This window comes from Austrofundulus limnaeus, unplaced genomic scaffold, assembly GCF_001266775.1.
Source record: "Austrofundulus limnaeus strain Quisiro unplaced genomic scaffold, Austrofundulus_limnaeus-1.0 Scaffold84, whole genome shotgun sequence".
NCBI lineage: Eukaryota > Metazoa > Chordata > Actinopteri > Cyprinodontiformes > Rivulidae > Austrofundulus > Austrofundulus limnaeus.
Window position 1 is genome coordinate 487,075 of NW_013952486.1, and position 18,527 is coordinate 505,601.

General features: G+C 38.4%; 1 protein-coding gene across 1 annotated transcript in view; it reads right to left on the bottom strand.

Moving 5' to 3' along the window:
* Window positions 1-18,527, bottom strand: part of aacs (acetoacetyl-CoA synthetase) — a 46,563-nt gene that overhangs the window by 25,010 nt on the left and 3,026 nt on the right. The window contains exons 2-10 of the mRNA XM_014011719.1: window positions 16,521-16,624; window positions 15,704-15,824; window positions 15,017-15,130; window positions 10,571-10,668; window positions 9,867-9,981; window positions 8,473-8,554; window positions 8,209-8,362; window positions 5,207-5,287; window positions 1,307-1,431 (exon numbers count right to left, since the gene is read on the bottom strand). Coding sequence (XP_013867173.1) covers window positions 1,307-1,431; window positions 5,207-5,287; window positions 8,209-8,362; window positions 8,473-8,554; window positions 9,867-9,981; window positions 10,571-10,668; window positions 15,017-15,130; window positions 15,704-15,824; window positions 16,521-16,624 — 994 coding nt within the window. The remainder of the gene's footprint in view (window positions 1-1,306; window positions 1,432-5,206; window positions 5,288-8,208; window positions 8,363-8,472; window positions 8,555-9,866; window positions 9,982-10,570; window positions 10,669-15,016; window positions 15,131-15,703; window positions 15,825-16,520; window positions 16,625-18,527) is intronic.

The following is an 18,527-nucleotide window of genomic DNA, read 5'->3' on the forward strand; positions in this document are numbered from 1 at the left end:
GTATTTGAATATTGAGATTTCCCAGCTGGAAAGAAGCAAAAACATTTAGCTCACAGGGAAAATCTCAACATTTTAAGGCATTTTTCCTCAAAATCTGGCTTTTGGTTGCTAATGCTCAAAAAAGAGCTTCAAAACAATCTTTGAAGATTATATTTCAGACAGTTCATTGAAATGATACATTGACAACACATTTGTTATATTTTGACAAAATGTAATTTTTGCAAGTGTTTTAATCAAAACATCTGCCTATTTCTCCACATACAACTTCTAGACCAGAGAAGCCCAAAGTGGGGCCCGCGGGCCAAATTTGGCCCGCCAAGCCATTTGATTTGGCCCACCAACAGTTGCCAAAGTTACAAGGTTGTAACCTGTTTTCCTATGTAGAAACACAGTATTTCCATTGGTCAGATGACTATATAAAAGGGCTGTAGTGAAGGTTTTCATTCGTGGCGCTGACATATCTTTGATTTATTAGGATTAAACATGAAACATGAAATGACAATAAGAAATTTTTAAATCAGATATAACCCCACATGTAGATTTGCACACTTTATAAGGCCACAAAACTCATTTTATCAATTTATGAAATGTCCCATGAGCCTTTGCTACTTGAGCGTATGGCAGACTTTCTCCAAGTGCACAGACCAAAACAAAAGAGGGCCATTGCACAGCTTAATCATTAAAAATAAAGGACTTTACTTTAAAAAAGTATTTGTATTTCATGTATTATATAACTGCATATGGCCCGCAGCCCTGGATAGATTTTCATTTTGGCCTTCTCGGGGAAAATGTTTGGGCACCCCTGTTCTAGACTTAATCCTCGTTTCGATGTGATGGGTCACATTTATCTGCAGAGCAGTTACTTGTATTAGAGAAATAATACGATATATTTAGTGTCTGATGTTTAAAAAGTGAATGTAATTTTTTTAATTAATGTTGATTGAAATGATTCCATATAAGCAATAAAAGGTAGGAAAAAATAAGTGTTTTCAACGGTTGATATTATGTTGCTAAAYTCTCTTCCCTCCCTCCCCCACAGCTTGTAACTACCCATGTAGAAAAAAAAAACATTTACACCTGATTCTAAAAGATTTTCCTAAAAAGAAAAAAAGTCTCAGAACAGCAGTCTTACCCCTTACTGAAAATGCACTGCGTCTACAGAGAATCAGCCGAATCTGGAATCAATTTTCTGCTGTGATTTCCTTTGAAAATCCACAAACACCACTGCTGTCCTGCCCCCTTCATCTCCTTTTTGTCACTTTCTCCTAGTTGTGTGTTTGTAAATGAGTGTGTGTGGTTAACTCACCCCAGCTGGTCTGTCAGGTCCCACAGTACGTTGGGCGTTGGCATTAATGGTGAACCATCGTATAAAACCACCGAGGCCCCCACTGCCAAGGAGGACACCAGCCAGTTCCACATCATCCAGCCAGTCTAACAAAACAAACGTCGATACAATCAGTGATCTACAAAGGAGTGATCTGAAACGAACACTCCTTTGTTGTCAACATAAACAAAGCAGAATGCAGCAAAAAGTTTWAAAAAAATCTCCTGCAGACTGTGATTCACATGATTGCTTTTCTCATTTGAMAACACGCTGAGATACTTCTTTGGCACCATTCTTCATTGGTACCAATGTGAATATTGAGTCTACTCCATGAAAAGTGTCTGCAGGGCCAAAACACAGCCTTACATAACACCAGCTAGTGGCAATACATTCGGTGAGTCGATTGATTACTCCGCTGAAAGAAGATGAATCATCAAGTTTAAGTGAAACAAATGTGCCGAAGCTTTGGGGGGAAACTGCGGGCTCGTGATCGAACAGAACAAGACAAAATTCTCACTTATAGGAACAGATTAGGTTAAACTTGAAACCCTGAAAACTCAACGTAGATGGGGATTTAAGCAAATGCGGGCCAAACRGAAGCAAAATGTAAGCAATAAACCAGAAGTTATCTAAAACTCTACTTGTTTGTTCACAATACTTTAATTGATAACCAGCTTGTTCAGTTTTGTTTAAAAATATAATGAAAGTGTGAAATAAAAGTGTTATTTTCATTAAAAATGTGATTTTTTTTAATACGGTTTTTGAATTAATTAGTAAAGCATAATAAACTTTGGATTCCTTTTCTGTTTTTAATATCTGCATTCAGCTTTGAGCAGATTTGTGGAAAATACCTTTTTCATATGAAATTTGAGGGTAGCTTGTACAAAGCTCTTCAACTTAAGGTTTTCCAAAAGTAGTTTTTAAAATTACACGTGCTTCAGAAATTATAACTAAATCTCATTCTTATGATTTTCTTGGGATACACTTGAGATTTTCTTCAAGGTGAGCTGTATGATTCACCAAGCCTGTAACCSTCATCTGTTGCTCATAAATACTAAAGACTCGTTTTTAAGCATRGTTGTTTGTTCTAAAGTAGGCAACGTGACCAATAAGAACTAGTAGTTCATGTTTTAAAAATATTCTGGAGTGTCTGCTTTGATTTTTTCTGAACAAAGGGGAGCATGTCAACAATTCTTAAAAGGGGGTGGGGAGCGTGGTAACCTTCATATCATGTTAAAATGCCATTACCTCATCAAAATCATAACCAGAGTGTTGCTTTGACTCATTCATGCAYGTTTGAGGAATCTTWGAATTTCCTGTGGTAACCATGTGGAGCTGCCTAAATGTTTGCTACAAAGCACCGCCTATTTACACAAAGCTCCTCCCTGGCACTCAGTCCTCCTTCCCAAGCTACCTGCATCATCCTGACTTCATGAGTGTTTTCAGAGATTTGCTTTGATTTGACTTCCTAATMAGGATAACTCCTGTCCTGAGCCTGGTTCAGCTGAAGGTTTGTTCCTGTTAAAAGGAGGTTTTTCCTCTCCACTGTSGCCAATGTGCTGCTCAGGATGGGAGACGGTGACGAAGTGAAGATTCAACACAATCTGCTGGCTTCTTCTTTAGATTTATTGATTTTTGTGTACAGTGCCCTAAGATGATGTTTGTTGTGACTTGGCGCTATATAAATAAACTGAATTGAATTGAACTCATTGATATTTGGTCTGAATCCTATTTTAAGGTTACCGTATTTTTCGGACTATAAGCCACGACTTTTTTCCTGAACTTTGAACCATGCGGCTTATAGACCGGTGCAGCTCATACATGGATTTTTTTCTTCAGCCACCAGGGGGCTCTTATGCTCCATTTGCTTCAACCACTCGCTTCAGAAAAAAAAAAGGAAAAAAAAGGAAAAAAGTGATCGCTTCCAGAGCCGACTGTTGTAACAGGAAGCAGCAATTTAAAGATAGTCAATGGCCAAAATCTCATAAAAGGGGATAAAACAGACATTTTTCATGGTGGAATCTGACTGATAAAAACTTTGGAGCTTAATCCAGGACCAGTTTGTGGATAAACGTCGAGTGAAGAGCCGCGGACTTTTTTTTCCTCATTGCACTCCCTGGGGAAGGAATCCCATGCAGTGATGTATGCTGCAGCGGGGGGGCTTTCCCACCACAGCTTCAGAGCCAGCATTACCCCTGGAGGACAGCGACACAGAAAGCAGCACTGAACAGATACCGCTGTGTGACGCAGCTTTTCTCAGCTGCTTTAACTCCGATACTGAAGAAGACTTCGATGGTTTCAGCGCACCGGAGGACAATGAATGAGACGTTTTGTTGGACCAGAAACTGTTAAAGAAAACTACCAAAATAAGGTCAGTTATATGAACTGTATTCCTCTGAACTTTAATTCTTAAAAGGGTTGCTTTTTATGTTTTGATGTTGAATTCACTTCTTTTGATGGCAAATTTGGGTGTACTGTTTTTTTTTTTTATGTTGGGGGTGCGGCTTATAGTCCTTATAGTCGGCTTATATGTTAATGTTCGTGGATTTTTTTTTTTAAAATGGCGGGTGCGGCTTATAGTCCGAAAAATACGGTATTCTAAAGAGGAAATTTTGATGTACACAGAGTTGTAAAGTAACAAAGTACAAATACTTTGTTACTGTACTTAAGTAGAAATTTTGGGTATCTGTACTTTACATGAGTAATTATTTTTCAGCTTATTTTCACTTTTACTCATTACATTTTTACACAGTTATCTGTACTTTCTACTCACTACATACTTTAAAAAGGTAAGAAGTAGAAAGTTTTTACTCCCATTTTACTCCAAGTTGTTATTACTTAAAGAAATACTATCCTGATAAATTGTGTCTCCTGGATAGAGTGAATTTAACTGTGGTTGGATGAGAAGTATAAATATATACCATTCTGACACACTATTAGCTTGTACACAGCACATCACAGCTGCACTCTGTTAGAAAAAATGTTTTTTGGAGAAGTCACCTCCCAATAAATGTCATTTTGGAAAATCTAACTGCTCACTTTAACTCAATACTTTTACTTTTAATACTTARGTAGATTTTGTGTCAGAAATTTACTTTTGATACTTAAGTACAAAAAATATCAGATACTTTAAGACTTTTACTCAAGTAATATTTTTAGAGAAGACTTTAACTTTTACCTAAGTATTTTTATGATAAGATACTTGTACTTTTACTCAAATATCACTTTGTGGTACTTTATACAACACTGGATGTACAGTAATGTTAAAAGAGGAAACCTCAAACAATATTGGGATATTAAGATTTACCAGCAGGAAGAAAAATGGCTTTGCCACTTCACAGGGAAAAATGACAAAATCATTAAGGCTTTTCTACTTAAAATTATGTTTTTTTTGTAGTTACTGCTCAAAAATAATGCTCCAAAAATGATGCAAGATTATATTTCAGATATTTAATTTAAACAACCCATAGATAAGGTATTTAATCATTATATTTTGATCAAAAGCAATGATTGCAAACATTTTAACCAATACGCTACAGCTGCCTGTTTCTCCATACACCATGAATGTGATGGGTCAAAATTAGTGTTTTCATACAACTGAAGGCAGCATAGTTACTTGATTGCAAAATAGAATTGAACCATGTGCCTGGAAAAGGCATAATACCCTCCCTTTAACACAACTCAGAGAAGACTTACCTGCACCAAAAACCTACTWAATAAGCTGTGAGTTAAGTATTCCTGTCAGTTCAGCTAACACGAACATGGGTTTTACATAAACCTCCTACAGAATCCTAAACTCGCAAGTTAATGGAGCTGCGTAAAACCGAAAAATACAGGATCTTTGAATGTTCAAACGTTGCAGTAAAAATGCTGTGGACATACCGTGGTGTAGTAAATAATAACATCGCTGGTGGTCATATTGCCATGGAGGATGTGTTCTTTCAGGTGCTGGATGAGAGTGCCCTAAAAAAGACAAAGAGGAATTAAGTTTGTTAGCGAGCAACATTTTTCTTTAAGCGTAGTTATAATTTGTGGACAGAACTCAGTCATCAAACAGCTGCCCTCAGCAGCGGTTGGATCCTTTATATCAACAAAGAATAAAGAATATTTGACACAAAAAAGGCAGTGGCATTGTTCTCCACATTATAAATACGTTGTTTTTTATTGTTTAAATATTACTCCCRTCAGTGTTCGCACACAAAATGCTTGCAGACAATACTTGCTCCACCGCTGCTTTATTTCATGAAACATGCAGTTTGTGGAAAGTGCAAAGTTTCCAACCCATCGCAGCTGGTGAGGTCATTACAGCAGAAGAAGAGTATAAAGTGTGGAGAGAATGTGAGTGTGGGTTTAAGGTGTGAGCTTATGTGTACTTTCTTTTCCACAAGGGCTCCACCTGTGTCTGTGTACGTGTGTCTGTGTACGTGTGTGTGTGTGCACAGTTGTGCATCCCGACTTTGGCGAGACTCGACTGCCATACTCACATTTTTGGCGTGCGCCATTTTACTACTGGCAGCATGTTAACAGAGCCGTAACAAAGCAGGAAGCAGAACAGGACCGGGGCTAATTGGCCGAGGCAGCGAGGACTGCCACCGTCACAATACGAAATGTTTTCGGCAGCGCATTACAGTCCAATTATTGGCCGCATGGAAAGAGAGGCGAAGCACAAAGGGAAGAGATGGGAGACGGGGGACAAAGTCAGAGACAATAGGAGGGGGAAAAATGAGCTAGAGAGAGAAAAAAAAGGTAAAATGTGTGGGTGGAAAGAGAGAGGCATAAAAGAAAGAACAGAGAGGGGAAAAACACAAAAAAGTACACAGAGCTAAGGTAGAAAACTAATCACAAAGATGGGCTGGCAGAACAAAAGTAAAGCCAGAAATGAGAAAACAGGAGAACTTTTTAAAAATAAATCCTAAATGTCTTTGTTTGTGTGCTTAAAATTATTCTGAATACTTTTCTAAGTGTAATAATCCTTTTGAAATCACATTTTTGGACACCCTGTGTCCACCTGATGAGATGTTGTGGCAGGAAAATGTCACTCACACATGAGAACAAAGACCAAGTGTGGGATCAGCAGATGGAAGTCTGCTGCCATCTGGTGGTCACATAAAGTAGTTTAGGTTGGCTTTGACGAGCTGCTGTGGAAATGATTTCCCCAACTCAACATTCTCAAACTATTTTTGTGTTATTGTATGGTGCTACATTGAGCAATAAATATCCCATAAAATAACATGCAGAGCATTACATGTGACTTTAGATTTACAAATTTTTACTAAAAACAGATGCTAGAAAAAATACATTCTTTCTAAGAATCAGCTGTAATGGGTCAACCCTGCCAGTCTAACCAGCCCCATATAACCAATTCATATCAGCTTTGTTTAAATTGAAAGTCTAGCAGGACACTAAATAAGCATTTACTCTTTAGAAAAGCATGAGTCAAGAAAACATAACCTCTAACTCTATAGACAAAATCAAAACACATTTTCTTCTTTATGGAACAGATACTGGCAAAAAAAATATCACAGAAATATTTTTTTCTAATTCAAATAACTTTAAATTAAAAGCATATTTCTGTCAGTAATAGAGGAATGCAGAAATGAACCAACACGGTGCACAGCTGGTCTGCTGACTGTAACGTCCACTCAAAGGTAACTGGCAGTCTGATTCGTCATCGTGTCTTAAACTGGCCGTAGGTTTGCTTGCAGGGCAAGGCTGACCTTTGTGAAAATGCAATGATGGATTACGCCTTCCACCCTGCTGACATCAGTGAGTCATTCCTGTTAAATATTCGGCCATATTTATTCGAATCAGAGCTAATAGACAGGAAATAAATTAAAAAGAAGATGAGATCTGGAAGACAGAAGATGAGGGAAAACAGACCCTGAAAAAGCGTCACTCCCAAAACCTTTTATGACCTTGAAGTCAATGTTTTGATTTCGACAAAGATATAAAACTTTAACTAAAAACAGTTAAACATGTTGATGCCAGACTTAAAAGATTTCCACAAGCCAATTAAATAAGAATAATCTCAGCAGTGAAACAATTAACTTATCTAATTTAACTTGAGTTAGTTTCTGCCTCTTTTGGAAGGAGAAAATGCTAAAACAAAGCAATGCAAAAAAAATTATGGTAATTAAATTAGTCAGCAAGATGAAACAGAGCTCCATAACATAGATGGTAAAAAGTGTTTCTGAAGGTTAATTTCTCTATTAACTTCAGCCAAAGACAATGTCTGTGGCAACAACATTTATTTATTTTTTATAAATGCCTGATGCAAGAGTTTACTCTTCTCTACACGAAGGAGCAGAAAAGAGAGAGAGATGAGGCAAATTTAACTTATCGACTTCATTTTAATTCATCGTGAGATTAAATGATTTATTGCGTATCCCAACAGGCCTTCGCTGCAGACATTTTATGGTTGAATGTTTTAGACTTCTTGCACAAATCCGCACCAGACTTCTGTCCCTGTTAAACACTTAACTCAAACTCCCCCCGAAAAACTAAACAAACAAGCGAGCAACAACAACCAAGAAGAAGGCGTAATTGATGTGAACCGCAAATCAGACTGCACAGATGGGTCGACCCAGGAGAGCCGAGTCACAGATGTGACTGCTCAGTGCTCATTTCTGTATCAGGAAACAGCTGTGTCTAAAAAGCATTCAAAAAAAAAAAAAACACTGGCTGCAAAACACCAATTATGTAAGAAGTTACAGAGGGACAAATAAGAACACGGGATGGGCCTTTGGTGAGTCATGTGGGATAAAACAGTTCATTGTTTGGTTTTACTGCATAAAAATGTTCAGAGCTTTGTGTTTGCGTCAGCTCAACAATAAAAGTGATGTCAAAACCTTTGAGGTTGATGGGAAAACCACAGAGGCTCTTACCCCGGCTGAGTGGACCATACATTTAGGAGCTCCTGTGGTTCCTGATGAGTACATGATGTACAGAGGATGACTGAAAGGAAGCTGCTCAAACTCCAGCTGAGGAAACTGATCAGCCTCGCCGCGTCCAGATGCCAAGAAATCATCGATGAATACACTGTAGACATTAAAGACGAGAAAATCAATGACTGCCCCAAAATACCTCCACACTTTTGTCAGAAATATTGCAATTCAACCACTTCAGTGCAACTCTTCTGAGACACAAACCTGTTGGGAATCTTGGAGAGGTCGATCTCCTGTTTGGAGCGAACGTAGGGAATCACAACGACTTTATTCAAGTCAGGAAGACCTAAGAGTGGGAGAGGTTGGTGTTATCTTCAAACTTAGCTTTTACAGAAGAAACAAAATAATAAAATTAGCACAAAAAGTAAGGAAATTAATTTTTTTGGTAGAATACTTCTTTCTTGTAACAACACTTCTTGGCAATAAATCTGATTGTGGGAGCCTGATTGGCAGCACCTGGGGGCACCAGAGGCTCAAAGCAATTATCAATAGCAGCAGCCAAATAAGCTGTTTGGCAGAGAAGATTTGGCAAATCGTTCATGTGTACAACCCACACACTCAGCTCTACTGCTCATCCCACAACTGCAGGATCCTTACAAATGTGACACCATTAAAAAGGGGAATTAACAGTTTTTACAACAGTATAAGACACATTGCTCAGAAGCTTTGTTACAACACAGAAATAATATACCAAACATAAATTTCCTTACTGTTTGTGCTTAGTACATATAGTATATTTAAAAAAATTGATTTATAGTCTGGATAAAAACAAACAGGAAAAAAATATATAGAAAATCATAGAAACCAACAGGGACAATAAAATAGACTGACGACAAACTAACACAAGGGAACACTCTGAACTTAATTTTGTGTAGATATTCCTGGGAATGCAATCGCATAAATTCTGAGTCAGCATCTTTTCCAGGAGGTTATTCTCTAAGAAATCTCCCTTGTTTTGTCTTTTATCGACTGCCCTGTCTCTTACAAGTTGTATCTATAGCCTTTTTTTTTCAAACTTTATTAATTTCTTAAAAAAAACAAAAATAATTCTATGTACAATAAAAAAAAGAAAATACAAATAAAATGAAATGAAAGGTGGCAGAGAGAAGAAAATATCTTTTTACATATGTCCCTTTTTCCTCAAGTATAAATTCAAACAATAGTAATCTTCAGTTAAAACAAAACAAAAACATCAAATCTTTCAACAACAAATTATATGGATACAGATTACATTGTTTCATATTTGTTTAACAATCTAGCCTTTATCATTCTTTTAAACATGTACAGTGATTTGGCACTTTTTATATCATCTTCCAGATCATGCCACAATCTGACTCCTTGGATTGAGCTGCATCGTTCTTTCAAACTAGTTCTAAATTTAGGTTTCATGAACATCTTTGTCCCCTTAAGATTATAACAGCTCTCTCCCTTTTAATGCCTTTAGCTAGCTTTTTGCCACTATTAGCTTTAGCCACATTTTCTATTTTCTGGCTTTCCTTCTGCTATTGTACTCTGGCCATGATGGCAGGTTTGTAAAAAAAAAAGTGATTAATCAAAAAGAAAAAAAATACAGTACCATGTGAAACGCGCTCACTAACCTTTCACAACATTAACCAGTTTTTCCATGTGGTCGTGGGTTTTACCGTTGTAAACCACAGCAGCAACTGAGAAGATCAGTTTGGGCTGGATCTGAGAAAATCTGTCAAGGACACCCTGAGTTAAAGAAAAAAAGGACAGAGTTACAATCAGTGAGTAAGTAGGATCAAATTGTGTAATGTAACACTCAAGTCTACATAAAGAATGAAGGATACTGAAAAACCCTGTGAGGGAGATTCACAAGCTAAACTTCAGAAAATATGTTTAATTTGAAAAAATATAACAACATTAATTACAAACAGAAGGGTGACCGTACACTAATAGCACATAAATAAATCTTTAACCTCCATCAGGATAGTAGGTGTAATTCTCAGGTCTGCCAGAGGGGGCAGCAACATATAAGAAAAGCAAATTAAGAGACCAAGAACACAAATGACCATCAAAGAACAAGATACTGCAATTAAGTCATTTGTCTTCTACAACTTTAGTATCACAGACACAAAGCAATGAGTTTGACACATGTAATCAAACAGGACACTGTATAGAAACAGGCCATCAGTGCTGATAAATGAATAAAACGTACAAACATTCATGAACTACAGCAAATTTAAAGATAGTCTGAACAACTGCTGAGATGCCATTGTGTTTATGAACAGAACAAAACATTAAATCCAACATAGGAGAATAAATTTGCCAAAATTCGTACATTAACTCCGAAATCGACAGATGTGGAGCTCCAAATGGCTCCGATGCTGGCAGCTGCTAACATGGCTTCCACTGCATGAACACCATTGGGTAAGTAGCCTAAAGAAGACAAAGTAATGGGAGGAAAACAGAGAAAATGAGGGAGGTTATAAAGGGTTAAATATTAGCAGTTTTACAATAAAACTACTATTTATATGTAATGATTTATGCTTTTATTACAGTTATGTAAATAAAACTGACTTTCTTTACAAAAAAAACCTTAAATATCAAATTGAAATAAAATTTCTACAGAGTAATATCATATAAATATGTAATGGAAAATAAGTGATTGCAGAAATTGTCCCTTATTTTTTGTAAAGAAGGCCATGCAACATCCAAGCAGGTTAATACTTTTTAAAGGCACCGTAAGGTCAACATGAACACTCCTTTTCTTTCATAGATTAGAAGTTTTATTTTCCTGGAACAGCGTCAGCACTTTACTGAGTTATAAAAAAAAAAAAAACCAAAATGCACTGCGTAGACCTAACAAGGAAGCTCGCACGCTGCCTTTAACCAAAAGTCTGTCTCGATGATAACATGTATCTAATCTAAAACAATAACACAAACGGTAGTTCAGTCTAAGCAATGTGGTCAAAGGCAAACAGCAACTGTGATGTCACAATTATTCAGCTGCGTTTGGTTTCTGTACCGTCTCCTGCTGTAATCAGGAAGGTCATTGAGGAAGAGACGCACATCACCACCCTGCTACACTGGATCTACCAGCTCACCCTCTTGCACTGGATCAGGAACAGTTTCATCATGAATTAGGATCTTACTACATAACCTGTTGGACTGCCTCTGTGGCTGCTGTGATGAATCATTGTTACACGTCACCAATACACCGACTTAAACATTAAATAAAAGAACTGAAAGCTTTTAAGACTTAAAAATGTTAATAGTACCTTTAGTGTAAGAGTAATGCTATTATGTCAAATAAAACAAATATTTCAGGAATTTTATAAAATCAAGACACTAAAAGAAACAAAAATATTTAAAATAAACAGAATGTTTTTTTGGTCTGTGACTGAGTGAACAAAGTTTACAGGCAAAAAGAGAAAGCTTGTGGATACTGAGTTTTTAACCTGCTGAGATGTCAATCAAAGGAATCCTTTCAGTATGTGTGTATAGAGAGGAACGTTGGTTTGAGAGAGGAGTAAAAGAAGCCATTTTTGTGAAGACCGTCCATCATTAAACAGAGGTGGAGGCCTCCGTTTTCAGTTGTCCCCCTCCTACAGTGCTGCTACTGCCAGTATCACTCCACCCCCTGTTAACAATAGGTGTTAATTAGGTGTCAATGATAGCCATGTGATGTGAGTATCAGTCACATGGAGGCAGTGCTTAAAAGCCTGAATTTTGCCTGAAACTCTCAGATTGAAGAAGTCTCTTGGAGGAGAGACGAAATGTTTCATTAGAGAAGAACCCGTCCAGAAGACCTATACAATTTTTTTCTTTTTGATTTTTTACCTGGATTACTGAGATGCATCAGGACTACGTGTGCTGATGTTGGACACTGATTATTTGTTTTTAATTCACCTGATTTTCCACATTTGTTGTAGCTGAAAGTAAAAATCTAAGGTTTCACATTTTCCTTCAAAACTAGAAGGAAAATTCAATCCTTACAAGATAAAGAGTGGTTCCAGAGCCATGATATGGGTTTTCAAGCAATGTGAACAGTGACATTAGGGAGAACAATTCCAAGGACAATAACACTGAAACTAAAAGCTGCATGAACAGAAAATATACGAGTGTGTGTGTGGGGGGGAGGGGGGGGGCCTCTGTCTCGACTTCATCAGCTAAGTGCTTATATATCTTCTAGATTAGAAATATTGACAAGACATTTTAGTTGCAATCTGGGGAGAAGGACATCTCTACCTTCAACGCACACACAAACACAGATGTGAGGAATAGGGAGGGATGTGGAAGAAGGAACATCTCTCCCCACCCTGCTCGCTTCTACAGCTCGCCTCTGCCTCCCAACATCCTTCCCATTTTGTCTAATGAGACTCCCACAGAGCTTAAGCCATTAAACTAATGGATTGCCCTCCAACAATATCCATCTTTCCTCTGAGCACAGACACACACACCTTTACACATATCATGGACATCCTTAACAGAACAGCGTTGTAACAATGAGCTTAGAAACTGAAGCTATACTTGTTTGGAACATCACTAACTGCTTCAAAATAAAAGTGAATGGAACATATATGAGACAAAGTGTGCACCTTGAGTTCTGGTTTCTTGATTTAAGCTTTCTGGAGGTGACATGTGAAACGTTACGGTCTGACTAAACTCATTTAACAGCACCCTCTTTATTTCACAGCTAAACATGCCGGTACATATTCCTCCAAGGCAGACTGTGCCAAGTAGGGGTCTCTGCAGCACATGTTGTCCTGTGGGCAGAGTTGGCCCTACCCGTGATTGGGAAAGGGCTTGATGTGGGCGGAGTTGGCCCTACCCGTGACTGGCGGAGGACTTGATGTGGGCATAGCTGGCCCTACCCATGATTGAGAAAGGTCTTGATATGGGCAGAGTTGGCCCTACCCATGATTGGCGGAGGACTTGATGTGGACGGAGTTGGCCCTACTCATTATTGGCGGAGGACTTGATGTGGACGTAGTTGGCCGTAATTGTTATTGGCGGAGTTGGTGTGTTGGCCGGGTTTTCCCTAACCGTGATTGTTTGGATTGGCTTGTCTTGTGGGGCAACTTAAAAGAGGAAGTAATGATAATAACAGTAAAACAGAGGCTGTCTCTCAATTCATGGGCTGCAGCCGACGTCAGCCGCATTTGTCGTCCACTTACGTCACTACCCCGCGCTGTAGGCTATCCCAATTCGTCTGCGCCATCACATGCGGACAACAAATGGGCCAACAAATGTGGCTGACAAAACCCTGAAAACGTAGCTACATCTATAGGGTAGACCATCCTTTTTCAAAGCCATTTATGCACCTTCCTGTCTCTCTTTTACAGGCTGGTTAGGGATGTTTTGACCAAGGCAAATTCTTACATGTCCCTTCATATGTACGGCGTTCAATATTTGTGCAGCTAGCAACTTCCTGTCTCAAATTTAGAATAAAATTCTTCTTAAAAAACATAGGTGCTTCCTGCCCGACTAGACCAAGCTGCTTCCTGCTGCCCCCAGCTTCTTCAAACCCCACCGTCAATCTGACCAATCCCATCTTGGGCCAACTCCTGCCACAAAACAAGAAACTCCTACTTAGTGACTGCAGAGAGCCCCTTCTCAACTGTGCAGGATATCTGCTGAGTCATTTTGTAAGACATTGTTATTCTCCATTGTTGCTCAATACTTATATTTAACCAAATAAAACTCTCTAATGTTAAAATCACAAGTAATTATGAACGCGTCGTCAGTCTGTTCTTGTGGGACATATTTTTGGGTCAAATAAACGGATTTGTAACAAGTACTGGAAGCATAACTGGGTACAACAGGAGTGATCAGACTGAATTAAAATTTATACCAAATTAATAGCGGAAAGAAAATTTGAAGACTCCGACCCATTAAAGAAAGCTGACACCAATAATAAGAACTTCAAGTGGGTGGGAGCTTTATATCATTTTGCCTGTTTTCCCCACATGGAAGTGGTGACATTTTCATGTCACCAGACATAAATTTTGCTTTCATCATGAAGCTGAACAAAATGTTCCAGATGTTTTAGATGCCTTTTTATGTTGTTGACCATTAATGCAAAATAAATAAAGAAAAATGAACTTTGCACAAAAAAAGTTTGCAGTCTTGTTGGTTTTTAACATGTTTAAAATTATCCACATTCTGTATTCTCCAGACAGGCTTTTGTAATGTGTGCAGAATGTGGTTTTACATGATCTAATGTTCAAAAATAATGAATAAACACATATGGAAATGTTTGTTTTCTTGATTGAATATGTTGCCCTAAAAAATCCACGTGTTTCTTTTTTTAATTTGTATTAACGCTAATGATTTCACAGGAGTAACAAAGTGACATGTAAGCTTACATGAATATTTCGATCTGTATGAATGTGCTGCAAAGTCAGGCACTGAGGCAAAATATGTACCCTCTGTGATTCCACCTTACACAAACATAAATTCTGACTAAAAAATGGCGGCTTTCAGAAAGAGCTGCAGCTGGTGCCAAAGCAGCCTCCCCTCATTACCTGTGAGCGCACACACATATTCATACACACACACACACACACAGCTGAGACAGCCAACTCTTACTGCAACATGTTAAAAATAGGAGACATTAAAATAGTGAAAGCATCAAGGACAATACAAGGTGAAAAGAATATGTTCACGACATGAATATACAGATATTTACCAGTTAATTTCACCAATAAAGAGCAATTTACTTGGCTAGATAGCTATTGTCTTGTTTTTTGTTCTATTTAAGGAAAAAGCCAATAAAACTCACCGACAACCCTGTCTCCAGTCTGGATGCCCATCTTCCTCATGGCTGCAGCAAACAACGCCACATCACGCCTCAGTTCTCCAAATGTTACCTTCGAAATCTCCTCCTTCCCTTCTCCTAGTACACAGAAACAAGAGCAACACTGGAAATATGCAAGACATTTTTTACTGTAAATCACAACTGGATATTAACTGAATGTTTTATACTTCTGTGTGATAACATTTACTGTAGCACTAAAACTCAAATAAAGGAATGATGTAAGATAAGAAAAAGAAGATAAAAATCACAATGAAAACCAAGAGGTGATCGAGTAAGAACAGAGCCACGGGACAGGAAAACAATGCTTATCTCTCAAAGCAAATAGACCACTGACATTCACAGAGACTGCACAGCAATGGATCTTCTCATAATCATGTTAATGCTCGTGAGGGAGGCAGCGTGTGTACAAGAACACACTCTCCAAGGTACGCACACACATTATAGAAGGACCTATTCATCAGAACGAAACACTGAGAGGTAAAGAGAGCAGCAGCAGATCTAATAACAGTGATGTATGACGCACACCATCAGATTGAATAAAGTTTTCCAGTACATCTTTAGCTCTTATAGCTCCATTTTATTTTATTTTTTTTTACAATTTTACACTTTATGTGCACTATAACTATAACTATAACTGTAACATGAACTTACGCGCAGCATACAGAGCCACCTTGTCCTGGTCTGTGTGTTTAAGCAAATTCTCAGCGTAGTTGAGTCGAGCTCCTTTAAACCACTCAGGAACATCTGAGATTGGCTTGGATGCATCCACCACCTGTTAGTTATGCATGAACACAGAAACAGAAGAGAACTAAACATCAAAAAAAGCTCGTAGAAAATAAACAGAACAACAAAGTTTTTCGTTATTAAAATCGCCTTGTCTGTAACATGTTGTTCTCCCACATTTACAGATAGATCATTTCTGTTTGACCATCAAAACAAATGACCTGTGAGAAATGGCCCAGCCTACAGCGCATCAGGGCTCCAAAATGGCTGACTGACTGGTTAAATGTGTCCAGGTAACATCTCCTTGGACAAATATTAGAAAGGAATATGTTGGTGAGAACATGTGGACGGCAAACAAAGTGGAAAAAGACATTGATGTGTACAAGAAAGGTGTGTCAACGGGATAACACTCATTTATTGCCCCAGACAGGAGGCTGTATCCTGGAACTTACAGGGAACATTATTAGATAGCAATAAGAAGAAACAAAAAATAAAATTTATTTTGGCTGTGCACCAAAACCACATTATTTGTAATCCATCAGATTATTTTATTGTCACACGAAAATACAATAACGTTGAAAAAAAAGCACCACAATTCATAACTTTAATTAATAAGAAGGAAAAAACACATTTTAAGTTTTTTTTTTTCACTGCCAGCCATGTCAAAATGTCTTTTTCTCTCCATGTTTACAGTGTGCATGTGTGTTGTTCTGTTTGTGTGTTTGTTTGCAATAGTTGCACTCACCTCCTCGTATGGTTTGGAGCTGACTACTCCACAGAAACGCCACACTTCTGTCCAGAATTCTGGGTAATTGTCCACCGACCACTGGTAAAGGTCACTGTAGTTAACTAGAAAACAGGGAATCAGTCACTACAAGAGAGCAAAGTTWACGCCAAACCACTGACACAGAACAAATAAAGACAGCTACTTGTCTTTGGGTGCCTGTCAAAAKCCACAGATAACCTCCAAATAAACAAACAGCCAAAGAGATTTTTGCTTTGTTCCGCAATAAATTCCACTCATGATCCAGTGATAAAAAACTTAAGTAAATCTCAGCTTCCATCAGTGGGACAGTGGGCATGGTTCTATGTGTCAATACACAACTATCAACCTTACAACCACTGACAGGTGAAGTGTTATAAACTTCTTGGTACAGTGGAACTGGACAGTAGTTTGGATGCATAAGGAAACACCAGAATGTCCTGGCCTAAAAGCTGCTGAGTTTGAAGAATCTGGCAAACAAGTTTCAGAATGACCAAAATGTGATGGACGGTAAGGTTTTCTGCTCAAATGTACTTGTAAGTTAAATATATACAGTACATGTAACGTTTATATTGTTTCCAACAAAGAGGTGACACAAAACAAGTCAAAGTGTCCATGCTGACCAGCGTCCACTGTTGAATGGGCACATGAGCGTCAGAAAACAGACAGCAGAGCAAAGCCATTAAGCACCATAGTCTGAAGAACTGCATCAGAGGGAGTCTTTTTGCTGCTCTCCTTGGGGAAAACATGGCACCAGGATGCACCTAAAGAGAAAGTAATTCTGCGGTACTGTGGTGCTTTGAGAGCTGAATAAATAAATCTGAAGTCTGACGGTCCCTGCTTACAACAGGGCATAAAGGATGCACTGTTGATGCTGTGGCACCAAATATCAAAGTCAAGTGGAGTGCATGCTTCGATACATGAATCAGAATATTTTTGGTGATCAACATTATAAACTAATTCAGACACTCAAGGGATCTGCTAACTCCTGCCAACTAAATCTACATCATCAAGGACCAACAAGGACAAGCAGAAGTCAAAGTGACTCGAACAACATTTACCCCCAACCATGATTTAAAGCATCTCTTCTGTTCTTTTAGCTCATGTTTCTTTATATAAAAAAGCAACACTAGTTCAGTGGGTTTAAATTTTTTTGGTTTCGTACCCAAAAAAATGTAAGTGGCAAAAGATTGTGACCCCATCCAATGTTGGTTTACATACATGCATTGCAAATATAAACCCTAATAAAACAAACAGTCCTTGTGATGGACTTGCGACCTGTCCAGGGTGTACCCCGCCCCTCGCACTGTGACTGCTGGATATGGGCACCAGTGACCCACACAACCCTGAAAAGGAAGAAGCGTGTACAGAAAATGGGTGGATGGATGGAAAACAAACAGTCATAACAATCACAATACCAGTTTTACTACGTTTATTATTTAACTAGGGCTGCCATGATTAGTCGATTAGTCGACGACTAATTGATTATTAAAATAATCGATGACTAATTTAATAATCGATTAATCATTTTCTTTTTTTGTTCTTTACTTTGTGTTTCTCTCCAAACGTCTTTGGCACCTTCCACTGCCACATCTGCTTTTCTGTCCATGACACACATGCACAGTAGTGGTAACTGGGGTAGGCCGTGGACGTCACAAGACATGGGCTGTGTCCAAAACGGCAGGACGGGTCCTCCGAAGGCCGAATTTGTCGGCCGCATACGTCACAGCGCCGCGACGAAGGMCGTCCAAAACCGAAGACTCCTCTGATGCGGCCGACAAATACGTCCTTCCTTTTCCCCGATTTGAAGGACAGGTCTGATGGATCCTTCCCGGCCCAGCATATCCCATAATGCATTGTGGCCCGACCAGAGATTTTTTAAAGCTAGTAATGCCGGACGAAGCGAGAGAAAAGAATACGTTTTAAAGGCACAGTGTGTAGGATTTGTTGTTTTCAGCGACATCTAGTGGTTGAGTGGTTGAATCATCC